Here is a 23,553-nt window from a genome sequence, read left to right as displayed (position 1 = left end):
TCCTTGTCACAGTTCCTATACGGGAGCTCCAGGCATCAGTGTGCATTTATGACACGGTCTGTGGACTTGGGCCCACCATAAACACATTAGGCTCTCGCCGAAGCAGCAGCAATAAATGAGGCCATATCCAGCAGCCATAAGCCCCCACCTCGGCACCAGGCACGTCTGGGCTGCACTCACACCAGAAGCCCTGTCCAAGGCACACTCAGCAGGACCTGGCCGTACCATAAGGCCCCACCAGGGACCTGCTGGAAGGCTCCGGAGTCGCTCACGCCGGGCCCTCGGTGTCATGTGGCCCAAGCCAACTTCCGAGGAGGGGCTGTTTCTTCACCCCAAGATTGTGTCCCTCTGAGCTGCCCCTCCCGTTCTCTGCAATCCTTCCAGTTCCTTCTGTCTGCTGAAGGACGGGTGTCCAGCTCTACTGCGTGCCTGGCGCCCGCCCTGGGATGAGACTGGGAGATAAGAGGATAAGAGGATGAGAGACAAGATAAGAGGATGAGAGACGAGATTGGGAGATAAGATAAGAGGATGGGCCACCATCACCAGCCCCACCTTGAAGACTCCTGTGTCCACACCCTCCACTGCCCCACCCTACCCACCCTTCAGAGATCAGAATCGCCTGGTCCACTCTGAAGAGAATAGCCAGAGGGGGAACGTGACTTTCAACCTGAGTTGGGGGGCTCAGAAGGAGGAATCCTGGATTTTATACAGGATGGTGTCATGCTCCTGCCCCCCACTTCCATGAATGCTGATGGCCCAGAGGATGTGCACCAGGGAAGCACGTCCAGATCCACAGCTGCAGGTGGGAGGCAGGGGAGGAGGGGGCCCAGCCAGGTTTCCCCATCATCCCCGCCACCCAAGCTGGGTCCCTATCATCCCCGCCACCCCAACTGGGCCCTCCGTTATCCCCTCTGCCCAAGCCAGGCCGCCCCATCATCGCCACCCAAGCTGGGTCCCCATCATCCCTGCCGTCCTTTGGGCCTGGACTTACTGTTCCCTCTTCCAGGGTGGGGGCTCCCACCATCTACCCCCGACCCTCCTTCCCCTCCTGCCTCACAGCATCAGAAACCTCCCAGGCCCAGCCAGGCCACGGGCCTGCACTGATCACCATGCCATTCACTCATACGCTTCCATAATCGCATACAGTGGAGTCTACGCAGTGCACATTAGGATTCAAACATGAGGCTTTTTTTCAAAACTGAAAAACGCGTATATTGAGTATTTTACTCCCACAGCCCCCCAGTGTGGCCCACGGGGACCCCCATCCAGGTGCAGAGTTCTCGCCTGTGAACAGGGCACACCTTTGGTCACTCCAAATTCCCAGAGCTCCCAGGCTCCTTCTCAGGGTCTCCACTGGCACGGTGGGGGCGGAGGGCAAAGGAGGTCAGGGTGAGGGGTGGAGAACGGCAAGTAGGGGACGGACTAAACCTGTGAGGGGAGTGGAAGCCAGGCTCATGGCGAGGAGGAGCTGGCCCTCGGGTGGAGCCGAGTGCCAGCCTGCGGGGAAGTGAGGACGGCAGGTGTGCTGGACACTCAGCCTTCAGCCGGACACTTAGCCTTCAGCCGGACATGTAGGCCTCAGCCAGACACTCACTCAGGCCTCAGACTCCCAGCAGTGCGGGCCTGGGTGTGGGCCGCCCCTCCCTCCCTGGGATGTAGAGCCCAGCGTGACACGGCTGCTGGTGTCCACTCTCGGCCCGGCTGTGGGCGGGTGGCCATCAGTCCAGGATGGTCTTGAAGTCTGAGGGCAGTGCCGGGTTGGCTGCGGCCTCCAGGGCAGCCAGCGTCGTCCCCGGGAGCTTCCGACTCAGCTGCGTCTGGGCTGCGGGGCCAAAATCAGACTCTGTTCAGGAAGAGGCCAGAGCGGGCATCCTCCAGCCCTCCTGGGACGTGTGGGCGGCCGGGCAGGCAGGGCCTGCACCTCGTGGCCTTGGGCGGTGGGAACCTCAGTGAAGGGACAGACACCCCTCCACCAGGGTGATGCTGGAGCGCCAGGGCGGGAGAGAACTTAAAGAAAGACCCAGGAGCTCAGGACCCCATGGGGGTATCAGGGCAGCAGCCAGGGCAGAGGCTGTGAGAGGACACAGGTCAGGGGTCAGAAGGTTCCCACGGGTGGGGATCTGCCCTGAGATGGGAGGCAGGGGTTCAGGAAGTCGTGGACCCTGCCAGGCTCCATGGCCTGGGGACACAGGCATTTAATCACACAGGGCCGCCAGCATGGCTCCAGCCCCAAGGCCAGGCCCGGGGCATCTGCATTGCAGCAGCATCTGAGGCTGCTCACCCTGCAAAGGGCGTTCGAGGATGGTGTCTGGGCAGGTGGGCCCGCACTGGCCGCCACCCACACTTGCCTGTCCTGAGTGACCCCAGGAGTGGCACGTAGGTGACGCGGTGTTGAGTCAGCTTGAGCAGGAAGGCTTGGTGGCACAGCCACTGCACGGCCTCGGAGGGCAGAGGGCCGGCGGCGCCCTTGGCCCCCAGCGACATCCCTGGGGGACAAACAGAGGCTGAGGAGTCCACAGGCCCAGCACAGCTCCCCTCCCGGGAGACACCGGAGAGCTGCGCACACCCGACGGTCTGCGGGGCGGCTCCATCTCCAGCTGCCCCGACCCAAGCACCGCAGGAGTCACTACTGAAATGTTTCCTTCAGCTTCTCCAAGTGAAATTTCCACAACACAGAAATAACAGAAAGTAGAAGCTCTTAAGCTCAGGACGGCAGGTTCGACGTGGCTTGAATTTCAGACGGATCAGAAACCTCCCTGAGGCTGGACAAAGTGTCCAGAGGCAGAGGATGGTGACCGGGGAGCAGAGGACAGCCCGGGGCTCTGCGGTGGGGACGCACGGCCTCTGCTCCTGAGAGGGGTGGGGTAGCCTGGGCCCAGCCTCCTCCTAAGCCCTTGGCCTAGGTTTGCACAGGGGCCCTAAGTGCCATGGACAGGAGACAGCCCAATCCCACCACAGGGCAAACGGGAGAGGCCAGGCCCCCCGAATCCCACCATGGGGCAAGCAGGAGAGACCAGCCCTCCCGGCACTTCCCCAGGCAGAGCAAAGTGGGAAGGACGGCAGTTCCCAGGCAGCTCCTGTCCCTTCCATCGGGTGCTCTGCTCACCCCACGAGAGGGCAGGCAGACGGGCCTGCCGGTGGTCGGGTTAAACTACTTCCCGATGCGAAAAGGGGTGAGAATGTCCTAAGCCCGGATTCACTCAGTCTCCTGACACACTAACACCAGCAGGCAGGCACTGCTGCCACTGAGGCCAGGCACCTGTGCGTACCTGCGTTCTTGGCTTTCAGGATGGAGTAGCAGAGGGAGGCCGTGTCAGAGATGACACGCAGGAAAAACGCGGGGTTCTTCCAGACTTGCTGATGAAATGGGAGCTGCAGCACACACGCGTGGAACCTGAGGGGATGGCGGACATCGTCAGAGGAACGGCCTCCTAATTAGACGGTGCTCACGGGTGTGGGCACGGGCCCGCCGGTGCGTGTGTGCAGGCATGAAGGCATGTGCATGGGTTTCCTCGTGGGCACAGGTGCACACACACGGATGCATGCGTGCATGTCTGTGTGTGTGTGCTTGTGTGTGCAAGTACCTGCGTGTCTGTGGGCGTGCACAGGTACTCTGTGCGTTTCTGTGCACCGTCTGTATGAACGCACACACATGTGGAGGCTGAAGCAGCTCCATCCTGGATGCTAACCTGCCATGCTGGCTTCTGATTAGCTCCTGTTCTGGGAAGGCCTCTAAGGTTTCCAGCTTATCCATTGTTCCTTGTGAACCAGAAGGTACTTACCGTAAATCCTGCCCTTCGTCAAACAACCTTCACGTCATCGTGTATCAACGTCCTGCGCATCCCTTCTGAGCCACCCCACCCCTGTGGTGCGTAAACCCTGTGTCTGAGGCGATGGTGCGGGGACCCATCGTCTCATCTCACTGCCACCGAGACACCGACTTGGCTTCTGTGTGTAGGTTAAGTCCCTACTAAATGTTTCTTTCCAAGAAACTGCATTTGCCAGTCTTTTCTGTTGCTGAGATGGGGTCTCGCTCTGTCACCCAGGCTGCAGTACAGTGGGGTGATCTCAGCTCACTGCAACCTCCACCTCCTGGGCTCAAGCCATCCTCCCACTTCAGCCTCCCAAGTACTGGAACTACAGGCGCACTCCACCACACTCAGCTAATTTTTGTTTTTATTTTTCATAGAGATGGGGTCCTACTATGTTGCCCAGGTTCGCCTTAAACTCCTGGGCTCAAGCGATCCTCTCACCTCGGCCTCCCAAAGTGCTGGGACTACAGGTGTGAGCCACCGCACCAGCCCTGTCAGCCTCCTTCTTTGGCTTCTCAGCTTCCTGGGACTTTGGGGCAGGTGTGCATGGACCTGGCCACCATGAAACAGCACATGTGCACATGTGCCCACGTGTGTGTGATCACGACACCTGTGTACCTGGTCTCACCGACTGCCGAAGCCCCTTCTGGAATGACCTGAGATCCCACCAGTTAGGCCAGCACTCGGGTTTCAGCCTCTGAATAACTCTGCTGAGGTGGGATGTCTTCTCCCCACTTAGCAACAAGGGAAGCCAGGCCCAGAATGTGTTTTAAACAAACAAATGTGCCTAAGGTACCAGGGTTGCCACAGGGTCACACTCCTGACCCAGGAGGGAAATACCTAGCATGGGTGAAGGGCTCTCTTCCAAAGGGAGAAAAAGCCACCTGCTAGAGGTCAGGGCATCCGCCCCCCGCCCGTGTGGAGGCGTGGCCAGCAGGGGCCGGGAAGGCTGAGCCCCAGCGGATTGGAGTCAGGTCCCACCCCCAGTGCCACACAGACCACCATAGCCTCGCCTGCTACAGCCTGGCTGCTGTGAAATCGGGGCCCAGCTCTCCGTTCTCCCACTCCTGCCTCGAGGGAAGGGGGTTCCTGGGCCTTCCAGGTGCCTGGCTCCGTGTCTGGAAATGGCCCGTGGCTCATCGCACCTCTGCCTCCTCAGGGCTACCCAATCAAGCGACTACCCAAGCGCCCCCACATGGGTGGGAAAACTCAGCCACCTTGCCCGAGCCCAGGCCCTCTACGGGAGCTCCTCGGAGCCAGGGACCCTGGTGGGGAAATGACGACAAGGCTGAGCTGAATACGGGAGAAGCAGGTGGCAGGTTACATGGCCCATGCCTGGGAAAACTCTTCTGACCTCATCGTGGCCCAAGGAGGCCCCAAGCACGCCAGCTGGACCCTGGGGTCGACCACGGTGTCAGACACCTCCCGTCCTCAGCGGCTCCTGTCTCCAGCACACTCCACGGGTTTCCAGAAGGATTTAAGCGGCTTGCATGAGGGCCCAGGCTCACGTCAGGGAGACGCAAACGAGGGAAGACTCGAGGCAGAGAGAGAAGACAGAGGAGGGCGGCCTGAGCCGGACGCACCCTGGAACAGAGAGCCTGGTCCCGAGTCTCTGGAGCCAGCGCAAAGGCGGTAACACGCAGCTGCGGCTCTGCTCTCCCTGCCAGAGCACGAAGGCACAAGCACTCGGGTTAAAAACCACCTTCGTGGGGTGACCTTGTAACGGAAAATCTCTCCCGTGAGCCCTTGCTGGGTTCCCACGATAGACGACCTCGTTTCACATCAAGTGTGCACGGCCTCAGCCCTGGCCCTGGCCCTGGGTAACACAAATTCTCACACTCATTCTCAGCCCTCATGGGGCGAGGGCTTCGGACTCCTGGCACTCGGCTCCCAGTGGCTCGGGAGGCCTGTTCAGGTGGAGGCCCGGGCCTGTGGTGCCCGACTACCATTTGGTACAGCCCAGAGGTTTGTGCCACCACCTGCCCTGACGCCAGGCAGAAGCTGGCCTTGTGGCCTCCACAGATTGGCCCTTTCTTTTGTGATAAAGTTGTTGATTCTTGACAGGGGGGCCCCCTCACCAGCCATGACAGGGAATGTTCCAGGAGCACAGCCATGCCCGGAGCACAGGTGCCGGCCGGGCTGTGTGGCGAGCCACAGCTCTGCTGCACCTTCCCGGGGGTGGGGACAGCAACCCTCATCTGCACCCACCTCGGCCCTCTTTGCTCTCTGAGACCCCAAATCCTCCCGGTGTCTGATCTCCCACCTACTGTTCAGACACCTTCCCGGCCTCCTCTGCTAAGACTCCCCACAAACATCTCTTTACTCCATGCCCCTCCTGCCCTGGGTTGGCCTCCATGAGGTCCCACAGTCAGTGCACAGGCACAGCGGGGACACCTGGGGCCACGTCGGTTCCTAGCACTACCCAGAGACGGAGAACAGGCACTTTGCACAGAGCCACGCGAACACAGAACAGGGCAGAGGCAGCAGCACCGCTGAAAACATAAGACACTCCCTGCCCCTAAAACCCAGGTGTAGCCCCCAGTCAGAGGCGAGCAGAGCGCGGCGGGTCCCTGGAGGCTGGGCCTGCGCCCCCTTGGTGGCGGCTCACCTGTAGGCCTGCAGCAGGAGGATCTTGTAGACGTTGGTGCACACTGTCTGGAGGCTGTTCACCTAGAATCGCCAGGAAAGAGAGAAACGGCAGAAACCTCTCTGGGATTTTAAGTTTTTACTTTATCATCCATTCAGATGGCACAAGAAAGAGGAACATTTTGACAAGAAACCATCCCTCTCCCCAGTGAAATCCGGCCTGACCCTCACCCGGCAGCTGTCAACCACCCTGGGGGAGTCAGGACTCCCTGTCGTCTGCCTGCCTCCGAGGCTTGGCCAAAAAGGGAAGGCACCAGGAGAGGGAGTGAACGCAGATGCCCACAGGAGAGGGGAGTGGACACAGATGCCCACAGGAGAGGGGAGTGGACGCAGATGCCCACAGGAGAGGGGAGTGGACGCCCACAGGAGAGGGGAAGTGGATGTGGACCCTCACAGGAGAGGGGGAGTGAAGGCATGGCAGTGTGTACACAGGTGTGCAAGGGCACAAGTATGAATGTGCACACGCAAATGTATACCTGACATGCATGTGTTCGTGTGCAGTCATGCGGCATTCACGTGAGGTGCATGCATGTAGGTGTGCAGTGTGAGTAGCATGTGTGCACATAACCTGTATCGAGGGCCCCTCATGTTCACCCTGATAGGTCCTCAGCACCAGCACCCCTCCTTACAGGGTGAGACAGGGTCCCAGGCCCCAGTGGGCTGTGGCTCTGAAGTTGCAGTCCTGAGAGCATTGTCCCGTCTGGACATCTGTGTCCACTCCCTCTCCTGTGGGTGTTCACTCCCCTCTCCTGTGGGCGTCCACTCCCCCTCTCCTGTGGGCATTTGCATCCACTCCCCTCTCCTGTGGGCGTCCACTCCCCCTCTCCTGTGGGCGTCCACGTCCACTCCCCCTCTCCTGTGGGCGTCCACTCCCCCTCTCCTGTGGGCGTCCGTGTTCACTCCCCTCTCCTGTGGGCGTCCGTGTCCACTCCCCTCTCCTGTGGGCGTCCACGTCCACTCCCCCTCTCCTGTGGGCGTCCACGTCCACTCCCCCTCTCCTGTGGGCGTCCACTCCCCTCTCCTGTGGGCGTCCGTGTTCACTCCCCTCTCCTGTGGGCGTCCGTGTCCACTCCCCTCTCCTGTGGGCGTCCGTGTCCACTCCCCCTCTCCTGTGGGCGTCCGTGTCCACTCCCCTCTCCTGTGGGCGTCCGTGTCCACTCCCCTCTCCTGTGGGCGTCCGTGTCCACTCCCCTCTCCTGTGGGCGTCCGTGTCCACTCCCCTCTCCTGTGGGCGTCCGTGTCCACTCCCCTCTCCTGTGGGCGTCCGTGTCCACTCCCCTCTCCTGTGGGCGTCCACTCCCCCTCTCCTGTGGGCGTCCGTGTCCACTCCCCTCTCCTGTGGGCGTCCGTGTCCACTCCCCTCTCCTGTGGGCATCCGTGTCCACTTCCCCTCTCCTGTGGGCGTCCACTCCCCCTCTCCTGTGGGGATCCACCCCATCTCACCCTGTAAGGAGGGGCGCTGGTGCTGAGGACCTAGCAGGGTGAACATGAGGGGGCCCTTGATACAGGTTATGTGCACACATGCTACTCACACCACACACCCACACGCATGCACCTCACATGAATCCCACACGAATGCACATGAACACACATGCACGTCAGGTATGCATTTGCATGTGCACATTCATACTTGTGCCCTTGCACACCTGTGCACACACTGCCATGCCTTCATGTACACACACACGTATGGCTCGCGTGCATCTGCGCACATGTGCACTCTTATGTGCAGCCAGTCACCGTCAGCCTTGCAGGCACGCACACACACACGTACACATGCGTGCACACAGTAACACACATGCCTCTCGAACTCTGAACTCTGTGCTGACCGTCAGCCTGCTCACCTGCAAATCCAGAAACAGGCTGTGACACTTCAGCCGCAAGACCCCAAAGAGTTTGCGACGCATGTTCCTCCCGGCCTTGAAGCCGCGGTTGAAGGTGAGACTGGCTCTGATGGAGGTCCGGGCGTAGCTGAGACACAGGGGGGACGTCAGACACGGGTGCCTGCCCCACACCCAGCCCCCTCCTGCAAAGCTTGCTCCAAAGAGCCTCCTGCCTTCCTCCTGCTTCCTTTTCCTGCCTGGGGCACGCGCTGTAGCCTGAGGGAGTTGGGTGCTCTCTCCGTGGACTCAAAACGCTACACGCCATCCGGACCCTGCATGGCCAGACTCCACCAGGACGTGGCTAGTGATGTTGAGTGTATCCAAGCCTTGCACGGCCGTGTGTGTGCACTCATCATCTGCCCTGATGAGATCTGCACATAACTCGGCCAAAAATACATAATAAACTATGGAGCCCTGACTCCCAGGCGTCCCTCGAGCGGACACGGGTGTGACTCAGCTTCTCTGTGGGAGAACACTGAGTCGGGCATGGGGAATCTCACTGTGTTTGAATCTCATGGATGGAAGAGCCAGGTGGCGCCAGCTAAAGAGGGCTCCAGTGAGTGCACGTGGCACACACAGGGTATCTCCAGAGGGGCAGGATGGAGGCATCCCACCGACGTCCTCCAGGGCCCTGCCACCACTCACTGCCCGTGTACATCCGTGTCCAAAGACGAACACACGTGACATCCACAGCGGGCTCCCTGGGCTGCGTTCTTTTACATCCAGCTTTGAACACTGCTACATTGAAATAAACGTTTTGTGCCATTAAACATTCTTCAAAAATTCTTTGAAAACATGTCTAACGGCAGAGTAAGTTTTGTGATACATAGTATCTGCTTAGCCCTGGATTTGGGCGGGTTGGCGACTTGCTGTGGCAATCCCCCCCTCCCCCATACCTGGAGCACTGGAAATGGGAAATAAGACCCGTGATAATGTCTGGTCACTTCAGAAGTGGAATTACTGGGAAAACACAGGACATTGTAAGGACTTCCATGCAAACAAGCTGCTTTCCAGAAAAGTCTTTCCAACTTGCCTCACCCTGATGCTGGCTCTTGGGAAGCCCAGAAAAGGAGCCAGCACAAAGGACGGGTCTCGCTGTCAGTTTCACACGCATTTCTTTGATGCTGCTGGTAGAACCTTCCCAAGTGTGCATCAGATGTCCACTTCTTCCTTCACAGTTGTCACCAACACAACCTTGGGCTCCGGCTCGCCCCGAGCCTGTGGGTCTGACCTGTGTGGGGTCCTCAGGCGAAGCAAGGGCCCCAGAGCAGCAGGCCAGGCTGCAATCACACACGCCCCTTGCCAGCTGGGTGCTATCCTGGAGGCTTTCTTCATCTACCTCTCAGGTGGTTAGGAGAACAAAGTGAGAGGATGAATGTGCAGGACCTCACAGAGTGCCTTAAATAAATCATGTGCACAAATGCTCCAGGGAACAGCCATTTTCACTGCGGCTCAGGCAAGCTGAGTTCCTCTGCGTGAAAGCAATAGCTGTTGCCTCACTGGTTTCATCTACCTCCCTCCGTGTCCTTCCCCAACACCAAATCAGGGAACGTTCACCTCCCTTCCCTTTGAGTCTTCCGTTTTGTTTCTGTTGCTGCTGTTGTTTGCACGTCATTCCTCTTCTACCTAGAATCTGCTCTGGTACATGTTGTAAAGACACAACTTATTTGCTTCCAGTCAGTTTTCTCAGAAAACAAAATTAAACACACACTCTCTTTTCCGTCAGCTGTGCCACATGCCACATTTAACACACGTTTCTGAGAGGTAGGGCTTCCGTTTTGTTCTATTGTACTGTCCATCACTTCTCACCACATTCTGCCATCTGAGCTGTGGTTTGGGAGACTAAAATCTGGACAAGAAGCCGGGCACGGTGGCTCAAGCCTGTAATCCCAGCACTTTGGGAGGCTGAGACAGGCGGATCACAAGGTCAGGAGATCGAGACCATCCTGGCTAACACGGTGAAACCCCGTCTCTACTAAAAAAATACAAAAAACTAGCCGGGCGAGGTGGCGGGCGCCTGTGGTCCCAGCTACTCCGGAGGCTGAGGCAGGAGAATGGCGTAAACCCGGGAGGCGGAGCTTGCAGTGAGCTGAGATCCGGCCACTGCACTCCAGCCTGGGCGACAGAGCCAGACTCAGTCTCAAAAAAAAAAAAAAAAAAAAATCTGGACAAGAAAATTCCCATCTTAACACTCTTCCTTTTTCACTTTTCTTAATCATCTTGCCTGTTTTCTTCTCCCAGATGCCCTTCAAGCCTTTGTATGCTTCAGACAGAGGACGTGTGTTCACCCCGAGTGCGGCGAACCACTGCCTCTACTGCTGAGCTTTTACAACCACCTCTGCAAGCAGGCACTCTGACCAAGTGGCCTTTGGGAGCACAGAATATTCTGGCATTGAACCCACATCTGATGACCTGATGCCCACCCATCCTGCACTAGCCTTTGTGGCTTTGCAATGTGTTCAGAGAGAACCCATTTTCCTGATTCGTTTGTCTGTCTGCTTTGTCCTTCAGTAACATTCACTGATGCTGTGCCATAGGCCGGAACCAGGGGTGCCTGTCCTAAAAAATACATTTCATGGGGAGCAAAATAAGCAGTGGACAGTTCACGGCTGATGGTATGGCCAGTGCTGCAGAGGTGCCTAGGGAGAGGCAAGGAGGTGCCGGGAGCCCAGGAAATCTGCAAATCACCCAGACAAAGCCAGCAGAGGCCAGGATCAGGTGAGGCTGGGAGGGGGAAACAGGGACTGTGGGGAGCACAGGGGACCGGTGTCCTGGTGGGGAGGGAGCTGCAGCAGGGATGTGCTGGGCACCATGCACGAGGGCATCTACACCTGCCACTCCCCCAACATGAGGGTGTCCGCACCTGCTGCTTCCCCGTTAAGCAAACCCCAGGGAGCATTCTGGAAAGAGGCAAAGTCCAGATCTGGACTGTTAACTCAGAATGACAGGACCCCAGTTTAAACCACTGGTTTAACAATCATCCAGTAAGGGATTTAAAAATCCCTTATTTCTCTTCCCATGAAGCCGTGCCTTTTAGAGGAAGGCACCCCCAGTTCCGGCCTCTAGCACAGCACCAGTGGATATTATTGAAGGACAGAATAAAAAGCACCTGTCCACCATGGTTTTGGAATGCTGATACTTTTTGCCTTTTTTTAAGATGAAGTCTCGCTCTGTTGCCCAGGCTGGAGTACAGTGGTGTGATCTCAGCTCACTGCAACCTCTCCTGATTCTCAATGATTCTCAACCTCTCCTGAGCCTCAGTGATTCTCCTGCCTCAGCCTCCCGCATAGCTGAGACTACAGGCGTGCGCCACCATGCCAGGCTAATTTTTGTACTTTTTAAGTAGAAACGGAGTTTCACTATGTTGGCTAGGTTGGTCTCAAACTCCTGGCCTCAAGTGATCCACCCATCTCGGCCTCCCAAAATGCTGGGATTACAGGTGTGAGCCACCGCGCCTGGCCTGGAATGGTGAGAAACAGCACAGATTTCTGCATCTGTGTCCATCTTCAATCCATCTGTGTCTGAGCCTGAGGTGGGGCCATGAGCTCTCAGGCTCGGGAGAAATGAGACCCCAGATTTTTGTAGAGACCCCCACACACCACAGCCCTGTCCCCTGATGCGTCACACGTGATCATGAACTCATGGCATCATGTAGACTGTGGATGAGCCTCGGAGTGTGGGCCTCACAGTGGAGAGACTCACGTCCAGCAGGGCCCCAGTGTCTCAGGTTCGCAGAGACTCAAGCCCAGCAGGGCCCCAGTGTCTCGGGTTTGGAGAGACTCACACCCAGCAGGGCCTGGGCGTCTCGGGTTCAGATTCAGATTGCTCTCTGAGGACACCTCAGTGTTCCCAGGTCTGGTGCACAATTTCCTTTTACAAAAATAGCACAGAAAACCTCTCCCCTTGTGACACCCTCACTCCCACAGAAAGACGCATTTCTGCTCAGCCCTGGATGGGACGAGGGGCACCCTGTGGCCTCCGACCCTTTGGGATTGGCAGTCGCCTGCCCCACACGGAAGCAGGGGTGGACGGGACGTCCCTGCAGCACCATCTGTCCCTGCCGGGCACAGGCTCCGCTTCCGGCCAGGTGTGCTCACCTGGAGTAGTCGCTCTGCACCTCCAGGGTCCGGGTGTCCAGCAGCAGTCCGCACCAGGGGAACAGGCCATGCGCCGGCAGCTGGACAAAAGCTGCGCCACCCAGGGCCTCGTCTTCCACAGGGAAGTTCACCACTGTCTTCCGCAAGTTCACCACGCAGCCGTACTCAGGGACACCTCGGACCAGGGTCCTAAGGCAGAGGCGCGACGTCAGCCCCCCGATGCGGGGCCGTCACCCAGGAGATGCCCTGACGCCCTTGTTAAATGCTTTGGAAAACCCCAGAGAAGTGGTGATCTGGAGAGGGGTGCTGGGCCTGGCAGCAGCTCTGAAGGGCCTGGACTCAGCCCTGCTCCAGACTTCACGGTGCTTGCCCTGTCTCCTGGGCAGGACAGGTAGGTGAGCGCGCAGGAACCTGGCCGGGACCTGGGACAGCCAGGACTCAGACGGGAGGTGCAGCCCCAGTGGCCTCTGTGATGGTCCATCTCATGTGTCCCCATGGCAAGACCACGATCCTGTTACAAAGACTCATCTGTGATCTGGGGCAGACTAAAATCTGGACAAGAAATTCTCACCACACCACTCTTCTTTTAAGACATTGCTCAATGACTTTGCCTGTTTTCTCCTAGAGGCCCTGAAGGCATCTGCTGTGCTTCAGACGCAGGGGAGGGTTCTGACTTCACGCTCAGGAGTGGGACCCGGCTGGGCTCTGAGCTGGGCAACACCAACCATCAGCTTCACATCAAGGAGGTTCCCTCACCGGACGTCAAGGAGGTTCCCCCACCGGACGTCAAGGAGGTTCCCTCAGCAGGTCATGATCCTGTCCACCCAGCTCAGGGAGACCCCCTGTGCCCAGCAGCCTCTGCTCTGGCCCCGGGCGTCCCCCTGCCCTTCCTGCAGCCTCTGCTCTGGCCCCAGGCGTCCCCCTGCCCTTCCTGAGGCCTCTGCTCTGGCCCCGGGCATCCCCCTGCCCTTCCTGCAGCCTGGCCCTGGGACCTCGGCCGGCTGCTCAGCTCCCCTGGTGCATTCCCAGCTCCCCACGGCCACCCCTTCCTGTGATGTGGCTGCCGACTCATCTCCTGAGAGAGTTCTGTCCCCGGGGGAACCCAGCGTACACTCTGAGCCACCTCCCGGGCCAGCACCCTCAGGAACTTGCCACACAGAAGCAGCGTTCCCCATCGGCTCCATCCCCTCAGCAGCCTCAGGACTCCTGAGCCCTCAGTTGCCTGGGACCTGGGTTGGTCCTGAGTGAATCTGAGTGGATTTAAATGTGCGCGGCCTGCTGTGATTTAAATGTGCGCGGCCTGCTGTGCTACAGGCTGCAGCACTAACGGGAACGCGGGGCATGCCCCCAGCCCGGGCGGCCCTGGAGGGTGAACTTGGAGGGCGGTTCGAACGGGTTTTCACAAACACAGCCCAGCAAAGCACCCACAACCACCCCCGGCGGCCACATTTTCTGAGGGTTCCGTTTACAGCTTTCAAGGTTTCTCATCCCTTGTCAAATCGCACTTTAAAGCAAGCTCTGTGGGGCGCCCTTGAGGGGGACCACCTTGGACAACCCCCTGTGCTGAAACCAGGTTCCCTGTGCCTGATTTTAGTTGGAGCCACAAAAATCAACTCTGAGACCCACTCCTCGCCATCTCCGTGGTTCAAGACAGCACGACTCGGCGAATCCAAATTCTCCCGCCAATCCCAAACCACCCCACGCGGGAACGTGACTGCAGCGAACGCTGTGGGCCAGCTCACTTGGCAGCTCCTGCTCTCCGCAGGCTCGGGCGCACCCTGGGGAGGAGGCTGCCGTCTGGGTCCGCAGGCCCTGTGCACAGCTCCGGGGGGTCTCACTGGGGCCGCAGGAGCCGCCACGCTTGAAGACTTTCCAGAGAGTGGCAGGAGCCAGGATACCGCCTGCACTCACCATGTGCGTAACCTGGGTGCATCTCCGCGGGACCCACTCTCTCCCGAAGGTGCCCCTGTGCCCCCAGGCCGGGGTGCACGACCAGGCACCTTTGCTCTTGCGGATCCAGCACCGGCAGAGAGACAGGACCCAGCAGAGACAACGCTGCGGTGCCAGGGGCAGGACACGGAGGGCTCAACTCTGCAAAGCCCACAGGCCGTGGAGGTCGCCACAGACACACGGCACGGGCCTCACCTGAGGAAGGCTTTCGCGTGGGTGAGGTGAGGTGTCACCAACAAGAAATCATCCACCAAACGCAGGAGCAGCCTGAAATAAAGTAAAATACACGGGCAAGGTTAACTTTACACTTTTTACGTAGTATCTGTCTACGAGGGACTGAATGTCAAACAATTTACAGAGGCAAAAATAAAGTAACATTCTCCAAAGCGGTTAAATCAAAAACTTAAATTTCTTTCCAACAGACGTGCTCTCTGCAGTTCACTGACAGAGCAATTCCTCATTCATTACAAGCACTCGGTGCTCAGCACCGGCTTGTGCAATTCCGCACCAGCTGGAGGTAAACAAAGGCCGCCAGGTGCGGCCCCAATTCTCAGACTCTTAGGGAAAAATAACTGAAGATGGTAAGAATGTTGGGCCGGGAACCTCACCCCTTCTGAGCCACGTGGTGCCCTTTACCAGCAGGGCAACTGTGGTTCTCAGCATCATCCGAGACCCAGATCCTGCCCCCAAGAAGCGGGGCACGGTGCACTGTGCAACCCTCAGGCCCAAGCCCGGCGCCCCGTGACCATGTACCAGAGGCGTCCCATCCCAGAGGGCTGACCAGGGTGCCGCCAGCTCAAGGACACTTCCCTCCAAGTCCCAGAGCAAGCTGTGTATACAAGAAATTTTTGTTTCTGTTACATAAACGTATTTCAATCTATAACTTGAACCTTAATGAAGAAGAACCTTGATCCGCTATACATGCTATAATAGGAGCTAGAGTTTCAAAAGAAGCACAGGAAAAATCCGGAGACTTCGAGAGAAATGGCCGTATGGCCTGCAGGCTTCCTGACGCATCCTTCACTAACTGCTTGTTCAATGATACTATTTTCATAAAAAAAGTAACTGCTGTCCACATCCTCTCCAGCACCAGAACACTTCTACAGTGTAAAGTAGTTCAACCGTTGTGGAAGACAGTGTGGTAATTCCTCAGGGATCTAGAACTAGAAATACCATTTGACCCAGCCATCCCATTACTGGATATATACCCAAAGGGTTATAAATCATGCTGCTATAAAGACACATGCACATGTATGTTTATTGTGGCACTATTCACAATAGCAAAGACTTGGAACCAACCCAAATGTCCATCAGTGACAGACGGGATTAAGAAAATGTGGCACATATACACCATGGAATACTATGCAGCCATAAAAAAGGATGAGCTCATGTCCTTTGCAGGGACATGGATGAAGCTGGAAACCATCATTCTCAGCAAACTATTCCAAGGAAAGAAAACCAAACACTGCATGTTCTCACTCATAGGTGGAAATTGAACAATGAGAACACTTGGACACAGGGTGGGAAACATCACACACCGGGGCCTGTCGCGGGGTGGGAGGAGGGTTGAGGAATAGCATTAGGAGAAATACCTAATGTAAATGACGAGTTAACGGGTGCAGCACACCAACATGGCACATGTGTACATATGTAACAAACCTGCACGTTGTGCACATGTATCCTAGAACTTAAAAGTATTAAAAAAAAGAAAAAGTAATTGCTGTCAACAAAAGCCAGCTGAGTTGAACCACATTAGGTTGGCACAATATTTAGGCGTGTGACGTCCTTGGGTGTAGACCCCATGCAAGTGGGATGGGCAATGGGCTGAAGGGGCGCCCAGTCCAGGCCACCTGTTGAGGGCCTGCCGGGAGATGCGGAGCCTCAGGCTGCACCAGCCTGTGTCCCCGAGGACCCTAAAGGAACCCAGGTGGATGTGATAGAAGCTGGTGTGCTTCCTCGGTGTTGAATTCACACGTGCGTCATGCAGGGCAGTGGCCCTCCTGCCTGCTGAGCCCCGAGGCCTCTGGACACGGCCGCTGGACAGAGTCCGCATGGAGCCCGCAGTCCTCGGGCTGTGCAACCCCTCCTGTGTGGCTTCACACCAAGGAGGGGCTGCAACCTTGTCTGGTTCCTCAAGACAGAGCAGTCATGATATCCAGAGCACCAGGAATATTTTTTTTTTTTTTTTTTTTTTTTTGAGACGGAGTCTCGCTCTGTCGCCCAGGCTGGGGTGCAGTGGCCGCATCTCAGCTCACTGCAAGCTCCGCCTCCCGGGTCTACGCCATTCTCCTGCCTCAGCCTCCCGAGTAGCTGAGACTACAGGCGCCCGCCACCTCACCCGGCTAGTTTTTTGTATTTTTTAGTAGAGACGGGGTTTCACCGTATTAGCCAGGCTGGTCTCGATCTCCTGACCTTGTGATCCGCCCGTCTCGGCCTCCCAAAGTGCTGGGATTACAGGCTTGAGCCACCGCGCCCAGCCAGCACCAGGAATATTAATACTGAACACGTTAAAAGCAAATCGTCCCCCACCCAAGACCCCTGGGGAAGAGGAGGCCTCACCCGTCCCGCCGCATCCCTGCAAACAGCTTGTTCTCCATGTCGCCATAGCACAGGCTGCAGAGCAGCGTGGACAGGATGGAGCCCTGCGGGATCCCCTGGCACTGGACGTAGGACCTGGGGCGGGAAGACGCAGGTAAGCGATGGGTGGGGCATGTGTGGACATGTGTACACTCACACAGAACCACACACAGACCCTCATACACATCACCTCCACACACAACAACACGTCTACCATTCAGCCGGCAAACACCTCACAAACACACCAGACGAGACCTCTGAACACAATCTCCGCGCCCACTCTCACTGCGAACTGGGGCGGCTTAGCGCAGATCCAGCCACAGCTGTGACCACATCCTTGTTCTCAACCATCAAGGCTTTCTTCCATTAAGGTTTCTTAAATCTTCGAGTTTATTCACAGAACCAGACACTTGACCTGGAAGGAATGCTTAACTGGACTCCTTTCTTTTCAAGGAATTTATCCACGGTGAAAGTTCACAGCCCTACATGTAGCAGCTGTGTGCCAACCCATACAGCCTTGCCCCTGGTTTCACCACAACCAACGAGACGCAGACACTCTCCAAACAAACAAGGACGCCAAGGGTGCGTTTTCAGACAAACAGTGAGAGCAGAATAGCCCCTTGGAACCTGAAGGTGCACATAGAAGGCATGGCTGCCACGTGACCCTCAGCCATCCCCAGAGCCCATAGGATGCCCACTCCTGTTGCTAAGAGACACTTGCAGCCTATTGCAAAAACAAGACCTGTTATTTTCGGGAAGTGCTGTAGGCGGTCACCTTAAAAAGAGGCTTTCCGGCCAGGCGTGGTGGCTCACGCCTGTAATCCCAGCACTTTGGGAGGCCAAGGTGGGTGGATCACCTGAGGTCAGGAGTTTGAGCTATCCCAGGCCACCTGCCCCATGGCCAGCACAGAGCCCCCGAGAGGAGCAAACTACACGGTCAACCCCCCACTTTCCAGATGGGAAATCTAGCCACAGAGAGAAGAGCCCGTGCCCTTGCGGGGGTCACGCGACAGGGACGGGAATGAGAATCAGATAAAATCCTCTTGTATATGGAGAGAGAGATACAGCGTGTGACAGCGGGGTGTCCAGCATCAGTAGTAACTTGGAGCTGACAAGCTGCAGGCTCAAACGCTCAGCCGCACCCCCAACCCAGACACACCCCACACCCCTCGTCCTCCGCACAGGAGCAAGTCCACGCCCCGCTTGCCATTTCCAGGCCTCACGTAGCATCTGCTCTGCTCCAGCAGCTGCAAGCTGGGCCATGTTCCCGGGGCCTTGGGCACCTGCAGCCCAGGAGCCGGAGGGGTGGGGGGCCAGAAAAGGAGACCCTGGTGGCCCCGGGAGAAGGGCAGTGGGGAAGGGGAAGGGCAGGGCAGAGGTGAGCAGAAGCCCTGCCAGTCTGCCCACCCACCCGCTGGGCAATGGCACCCGGCCACCCGACTCACTTGCCCCCGATGCGCACGGCGTGGTGGCACACGAAGCGTAGGAAGACATCGAAGAGGCCACTGCTGGTCTCGTTCAGGGAGGAACTCTGGGAAAGCAGAAGACAGACACACGAGAGTGAGCCGGTGGGTACCGAGATAGGCAGGACCACGTGGCCAAGACCCTCCATCCCTTCTGGGGTCGGTGTTCGTGATGAAGCGTGGGCTGGGCTGGAATGCAGGGCCATCGTGGGCTGGCTGGGCCGAGTCTGCAGACACACAGGGGCTTAGGCAGAGTGTGTGACACAGAACATCCCCTCTGAGCCACCTGTGTGTCCAGCTGGGCTCAGACCCACACAGCCCACCGTGGCCCAGATGGCACACGTGATCCATAAGTTGCTGCCCGGCTGCCGGGCACTGGGTCTGGGTCCCAGGAGCCCACGCCACCCCCACCCCCACTCTGGGAGCCAAGGAAGTTTGCCCAGAGGTCTCTGAGCCTCACTCAGTGGACACGACTGTCCCTTAAAGTGGAACAAGCGTTAAACGGGCATCTGCAAAGAGCCACAGGGTCACGTGAACAGACCCAGCACTGAGGGGCCAGCTCAGCGGAACGCGGCTCAAACACGGCCTGTCCTTCTAAGAAGGGGCACACATTTCCCTTGGCCTCGCACCCAGCACTGAGGGGCCAGCTCAGTGGGATGCGGCTCAAACATGGCCTGCCCTCCTAAAGGAGGGGGACACCTTTCCTTTGGCCTCAAGATCAAAACTGCCAGAGAAGACGTTTAGCAAATCATGAATAAAGTCACTGCGGGGCTGGAGAGAGGCCAAGTGGTCAAACGTGAGCAGGTGCCTGAATGCAGCAGCTGTCACAGCCTGGCCCAGCTTAGATTCCGCCAAGGCACACAGCTCCTCATGCCCCCACCACAGCTCATTCCCCCGACCGCCCCCCAGGGCCAACAGTCTGCCTGGTGATGAGCCCAGTGATGCCCCAGGTGAGGACCCACTGCTGGGGTCCATGCCCAACCCTGGGGGCAGTGCTCAGACCTGCTCAATGACGACGGCATCTCTCAGCGGGCTGGTCTCCTGCAGGTGAGCCACGAACTGTCGCATGTACGGCTGGAGGTCCGTCAAGGTAGAGACCTGCCGGCAGAGGAGAGGGCATGAGCCACAAATGTGGCCCACCCTGGCCAGAGCTGGGCACTTGTTTCTTCCAACCAGGACACGTGGACCTGAAGCCAAGCCCGATGGCAGGAGGAAGCCCAGGGAGCCCCCGGGGAGCTTGGGAAAGGGGAGCTGAGGGGCCGGGGACACAAAGCAGCTACAGACACACCTGGGACTCCACCTGCAGCCACCACACATCAGACCCCCGTGACCGACCGCCATCCACAATCACCACATGTCAGACCCCCACGACCGTCCCACGACCGTCCACCACCCACAGTCACCACACATCAGACCCCACGACCGACCGCCATCCACAGTCACCACACATCAGACCCCCATGACCGACCGCCATCCACAGTCACCACACATCAGACCCCCATGACCGACTGCCATCCACAATCACCACATGTCAGACCCCCACAACCGTCCCACGACCGTCCACCACCCACAGTCACCACACATCAGACCCCACGACCGTCCCACGACCGTCCACCACCCACAGCCACCACACATCAGACCCCTGTGACCGACCGCCATCCACAATCACGTCAGACCCCCACGACCGACCGCCATCCACAGTCACCACACATCAGACCCCCGTGACCGACCGCCATCCACAATCACCACATGTCAGACCCCCACGACCGACCGCCATCCACAATCACCACATGTCAGACCCCCACGACCGACCGCCATCCACAATCACCACATGTCAGACCCCCACGACCGACCGCCATCCACAATCACCACATGTCAGACCCCCACGACCGTCCCACGACCGTCCACCACCCACAGTCACCACACATCAGACCCCCGTGACCGACCGCCATCCACAGTCACCACACATCAGACCCCACGACCGACCACCATCCACAGTCACCACACATCAGACCCCCATGACCGACCGCCATCCACAATCACCACATGTCAGACCCCCACGACCGACCGCCATCCACAATCACCACGTCAGACCCCCACGACCGACCGTCATCCACAGTCACCACACATCAGACCCCACGACCGACCACAACCGACCGCCATCCACAGTCACCACACATCAGACCCCACGACCGACCACGACCCACCGCCATCCACAGCCACCACACATCAGACCCCACGACCGACCACAACCGACCGCCATCCACAGCCACCACACATCAGACCCCCGTGACCGACCGCCATCCACAATCACCACATGTCAGACCCCCACGACCATCCCACGACCGTCCACCACCCAAAGTCACCACACATCAGACCCCACGACCGACTGCCATCCACAGTCACCACACATCAGACCCCACGACTGACCACCATCCACAGTCACCACACATAAGACCCCACGACTGACCACGACCGACTGCCATCCACAGTCACCACACATCAGACTCCACGACTGACCACCATCCAGTCACCACACATCAGACCCCACGACCGACCACCATCCACAGTCACCACACATCAGACCCCACGACCGACCGCCATCCAGTCACCACACATCAGACCCCACCCACGACCGACCGCCATCCACAGTCACCACACATCAGACCCCACGACGACCGCCATCCACAGTCACACAATCAGACCCCACGACCGACCGCCATCCACAGTCACCACACATCAGACCCCACGACCGACCCCCATCCAGTCATCACACATCAGACCCCACGACCGACCACCATCCAGTCACCACACATCAGACCCCACGACCGACCGCCATCCACAGTCACCACACATCAGACCCCACGACCGACCGCCATCCACAGTCACCACACATCAGACCCCACGACCGACCGCCATCCACAGTCACCACACATCAGACGCCACGACCGACCGCCATCCACAGTCACCACACATCAGACCCCACGACCGACCGCCATCCACAGTCACCACACATCAGACCCCACGACCGACCGCCATCCACAGTCACCACACATCAGACCCCACGACCGACCGCCATCCACAGTCACCACACATCAGACCCCACGACCGACCGCCATCCACAGTCACCACACATCAGACCCCACGACCGACCGCCATCCACAGTCACCACACATCAGACCCCACGACCGACCGCCATCCACAGTCACCACACATCAGACCCCACGACCGACCGCCATCCACAGTCACCACACATCAGACCCCACGACCGACCGCCATCCACAGTCACCACACATCAGACCCCACGACCGACCCCCATCCAGTCACCACACATCAGACCCCACGACCGACCACCATCCAGTCACCACACATCAGACCCCACGACCGACCGCCATCCACAGTCACCACACATCAGACCCCACGACCGACCGCCATCCACAGTCACCACACATCAGACCCCACGACCGACCGCCATCCACAGTCACCACACATCAGACCCCACGACCGACCACAACCGACCGCCATCCACAGTCACCACACATCAGACCCCACGACCGACCACGACCAACCGCCATCCACAGCCACCACACATCAGACCCCACGACCGACCACAACCGACCGCCATCCACAGCCACCACACATCAGACCCCCGTGACCGACCGCCATCCACAATCACCACATGTCAGACCCCCACGACCATCCCACGACCGTCCACCACCCAAAGTCACCACACATCAGACCCCACGACCGACTGCCATCCACAGTCACCACACATCAGACCCCACGACTGACCACCATCCACAGTCACCACACATAAGACCCCACGACTGACCACGACCGACTGCCATCCACAGTCACCACACATCAGACCCCACGACCGACCGCCATCCAGTCACCACACATCAGACCCCACGACCCCCACCATCCACAGTCACCACACATCTGACCCCACGACCGACCGCCATCCAGTCACCACACATCAGACCCCACGACCGACCGCCATCCACAGTCACCACACATCAGACCCCACGACCGACCGCCATCCACAGTCACCACACACATCAGACCCCACGACCGACCGCCATCCACAGTCACCACACATCAGACCCCACGACCGACCCCCATCCAGTCACCACACATCAGACCCCACGACCGACCACCATCCAGTCACCACACATCAGACCCCACGACCGACCGACCGCCATCCACAGTCACCACACATCAGACCCCACGACCGACCGACCGCCATCCACAGTCACCACACATCAGACCCCACGACCGACCGACCGCCATCCACAGTCACAGTCACCACACATCAGACCCCACGACCGACCGCCATCCACAGTCACCACACATCAGACCCCACGACCGACCGCCATCCACAGTCACCACACATCAGACCCCACGACCGACCGCCATCCACAGTCACCACACATCAGACCCCACGACCGACCGCCATCCACAGTCACCACACATCAGACCCCACGACCGACCGCCATCCACAGTCACCACACATCAGACCCCACGACCGACCGCCATCCACAGTCACCACACATCAGACCCCACGACCGACCGCCATCCACAGTCACCACACATCAGACCCCACGACCGACTGCCATCCACAGTCACCACACATCAGACCCCACGACTGACCGCCATCCACAGTCACCACACATAAGACCCCACGACTGACCACGACCGACTGCCATCCACAGTCACCACACATCAGACCCCACGACTGACCACCATCCAGTCACCACACATCAGACCCCACGACCGACCACCATCCACAGTCACCACACATCAGACCCCACGACCGACCGCCATCCAGTCACCACACATCAGACCCCACGACCGACCGCCATCCACAGTCACCACACATCAGACCCCACGACCGACCGCCATCCACAGTCACCACACATCAGACCCCACGACCGACCCGCCATCCACAGTCACCACACATCAGACCCCACGACCGACCGCCATCCACAGTCACCACACATCAGACCCCACGACCGACTGCCATCCACAGTCACCACACATCAGACCCCACGACTGACCACCATCCACAGTCACCACACATAAGACCCCACGACTGACCACGACCGACTGCCATCCACAGTCACCA

At 58.5% G+C, this 23,553-nt stretch overlaps 1 protein-coding gene across 2 annotated transcripts in view; it reads right to left on the bottom strand.

Annotated features, from left to right (window-relative positions):
- Positions 1 to 1,186: 1,186 nt before the first annotated feature.
- Positions 1,187 to 23,553, bottom strand: part of TERT (telomerase reverse transcriptase) — a 42,515-nt gene continuing 20,148 nt past the window's right edge. Inside the window, exons 7-16 of one of the 2 annotated variants that reach the window (XM_050795173.1) lie at positions 19,428 to 19,523; positions 18,408 to 18,493; positions 16,945 to 17,058; positions 14,581 to 14,652; positions 12,436 to 12,624; positions 8,300 to 8,426; positions 6,421 to 6,482; positions 3,270 to 3,394; positions 2,349 to 2,486; positions 1,187 to 1,822 (exon numbers count right to left, since the gene is read on the bottom strand). In XM_050795173.1, coding sequence (XP_050651130.1) covers positions 1,719 to 1,822; positions 2,349 to 2,486; positions 3,270 to 3,394; positions 6,421 to 6,482; positions 8,300 to 8,426; positions 12,436 to 12,624; positions 14,581 to 14,652; positions 16,945 to 17,058; positions 18,408 to 18,493; positions 19,428 to 19,523 — 1,113 coding nt within the window. In that variant the 3' untranslated portion in view covers positions 1,187 to 1,718. The remainder of the gene's footprint in view (positions 1,823 to 2,348; positions 2,487 to 3,269; positions 3,395 to 6,420; positions 6,483 to 8,299; positions 8,427 to 12,435; positions 12,625 to 14,580; positions 14,653 to 16,944; positions 17,059 to 18,407; positions 18,494 to 19,427; positions 19,524 to 23,553) is intronic. The other variant, XM_050795174.1, reaches the window with a different exon arrangement.

This window comes from Macaca thibetana, chromosome 6 (assembly GCF_024542745.1).
Source record: "Macaca thibetana thibetana isolate TM-01 chromosome 6, ASM2454274v1, whole genome shotgun sequence".
In the NCBI taxonomy this organism is placed as follows: Eukaryota; Metazoa; Chordata; class Mammalia; order Primates; family Cercopithecidae; genus Macaca; species Macaca thibetana.
The sequence above is the reverse complement of the archived record's forward strand: the minus strand, read 5'-3'. Positions and strand labels throughout refer to the sequence as shown.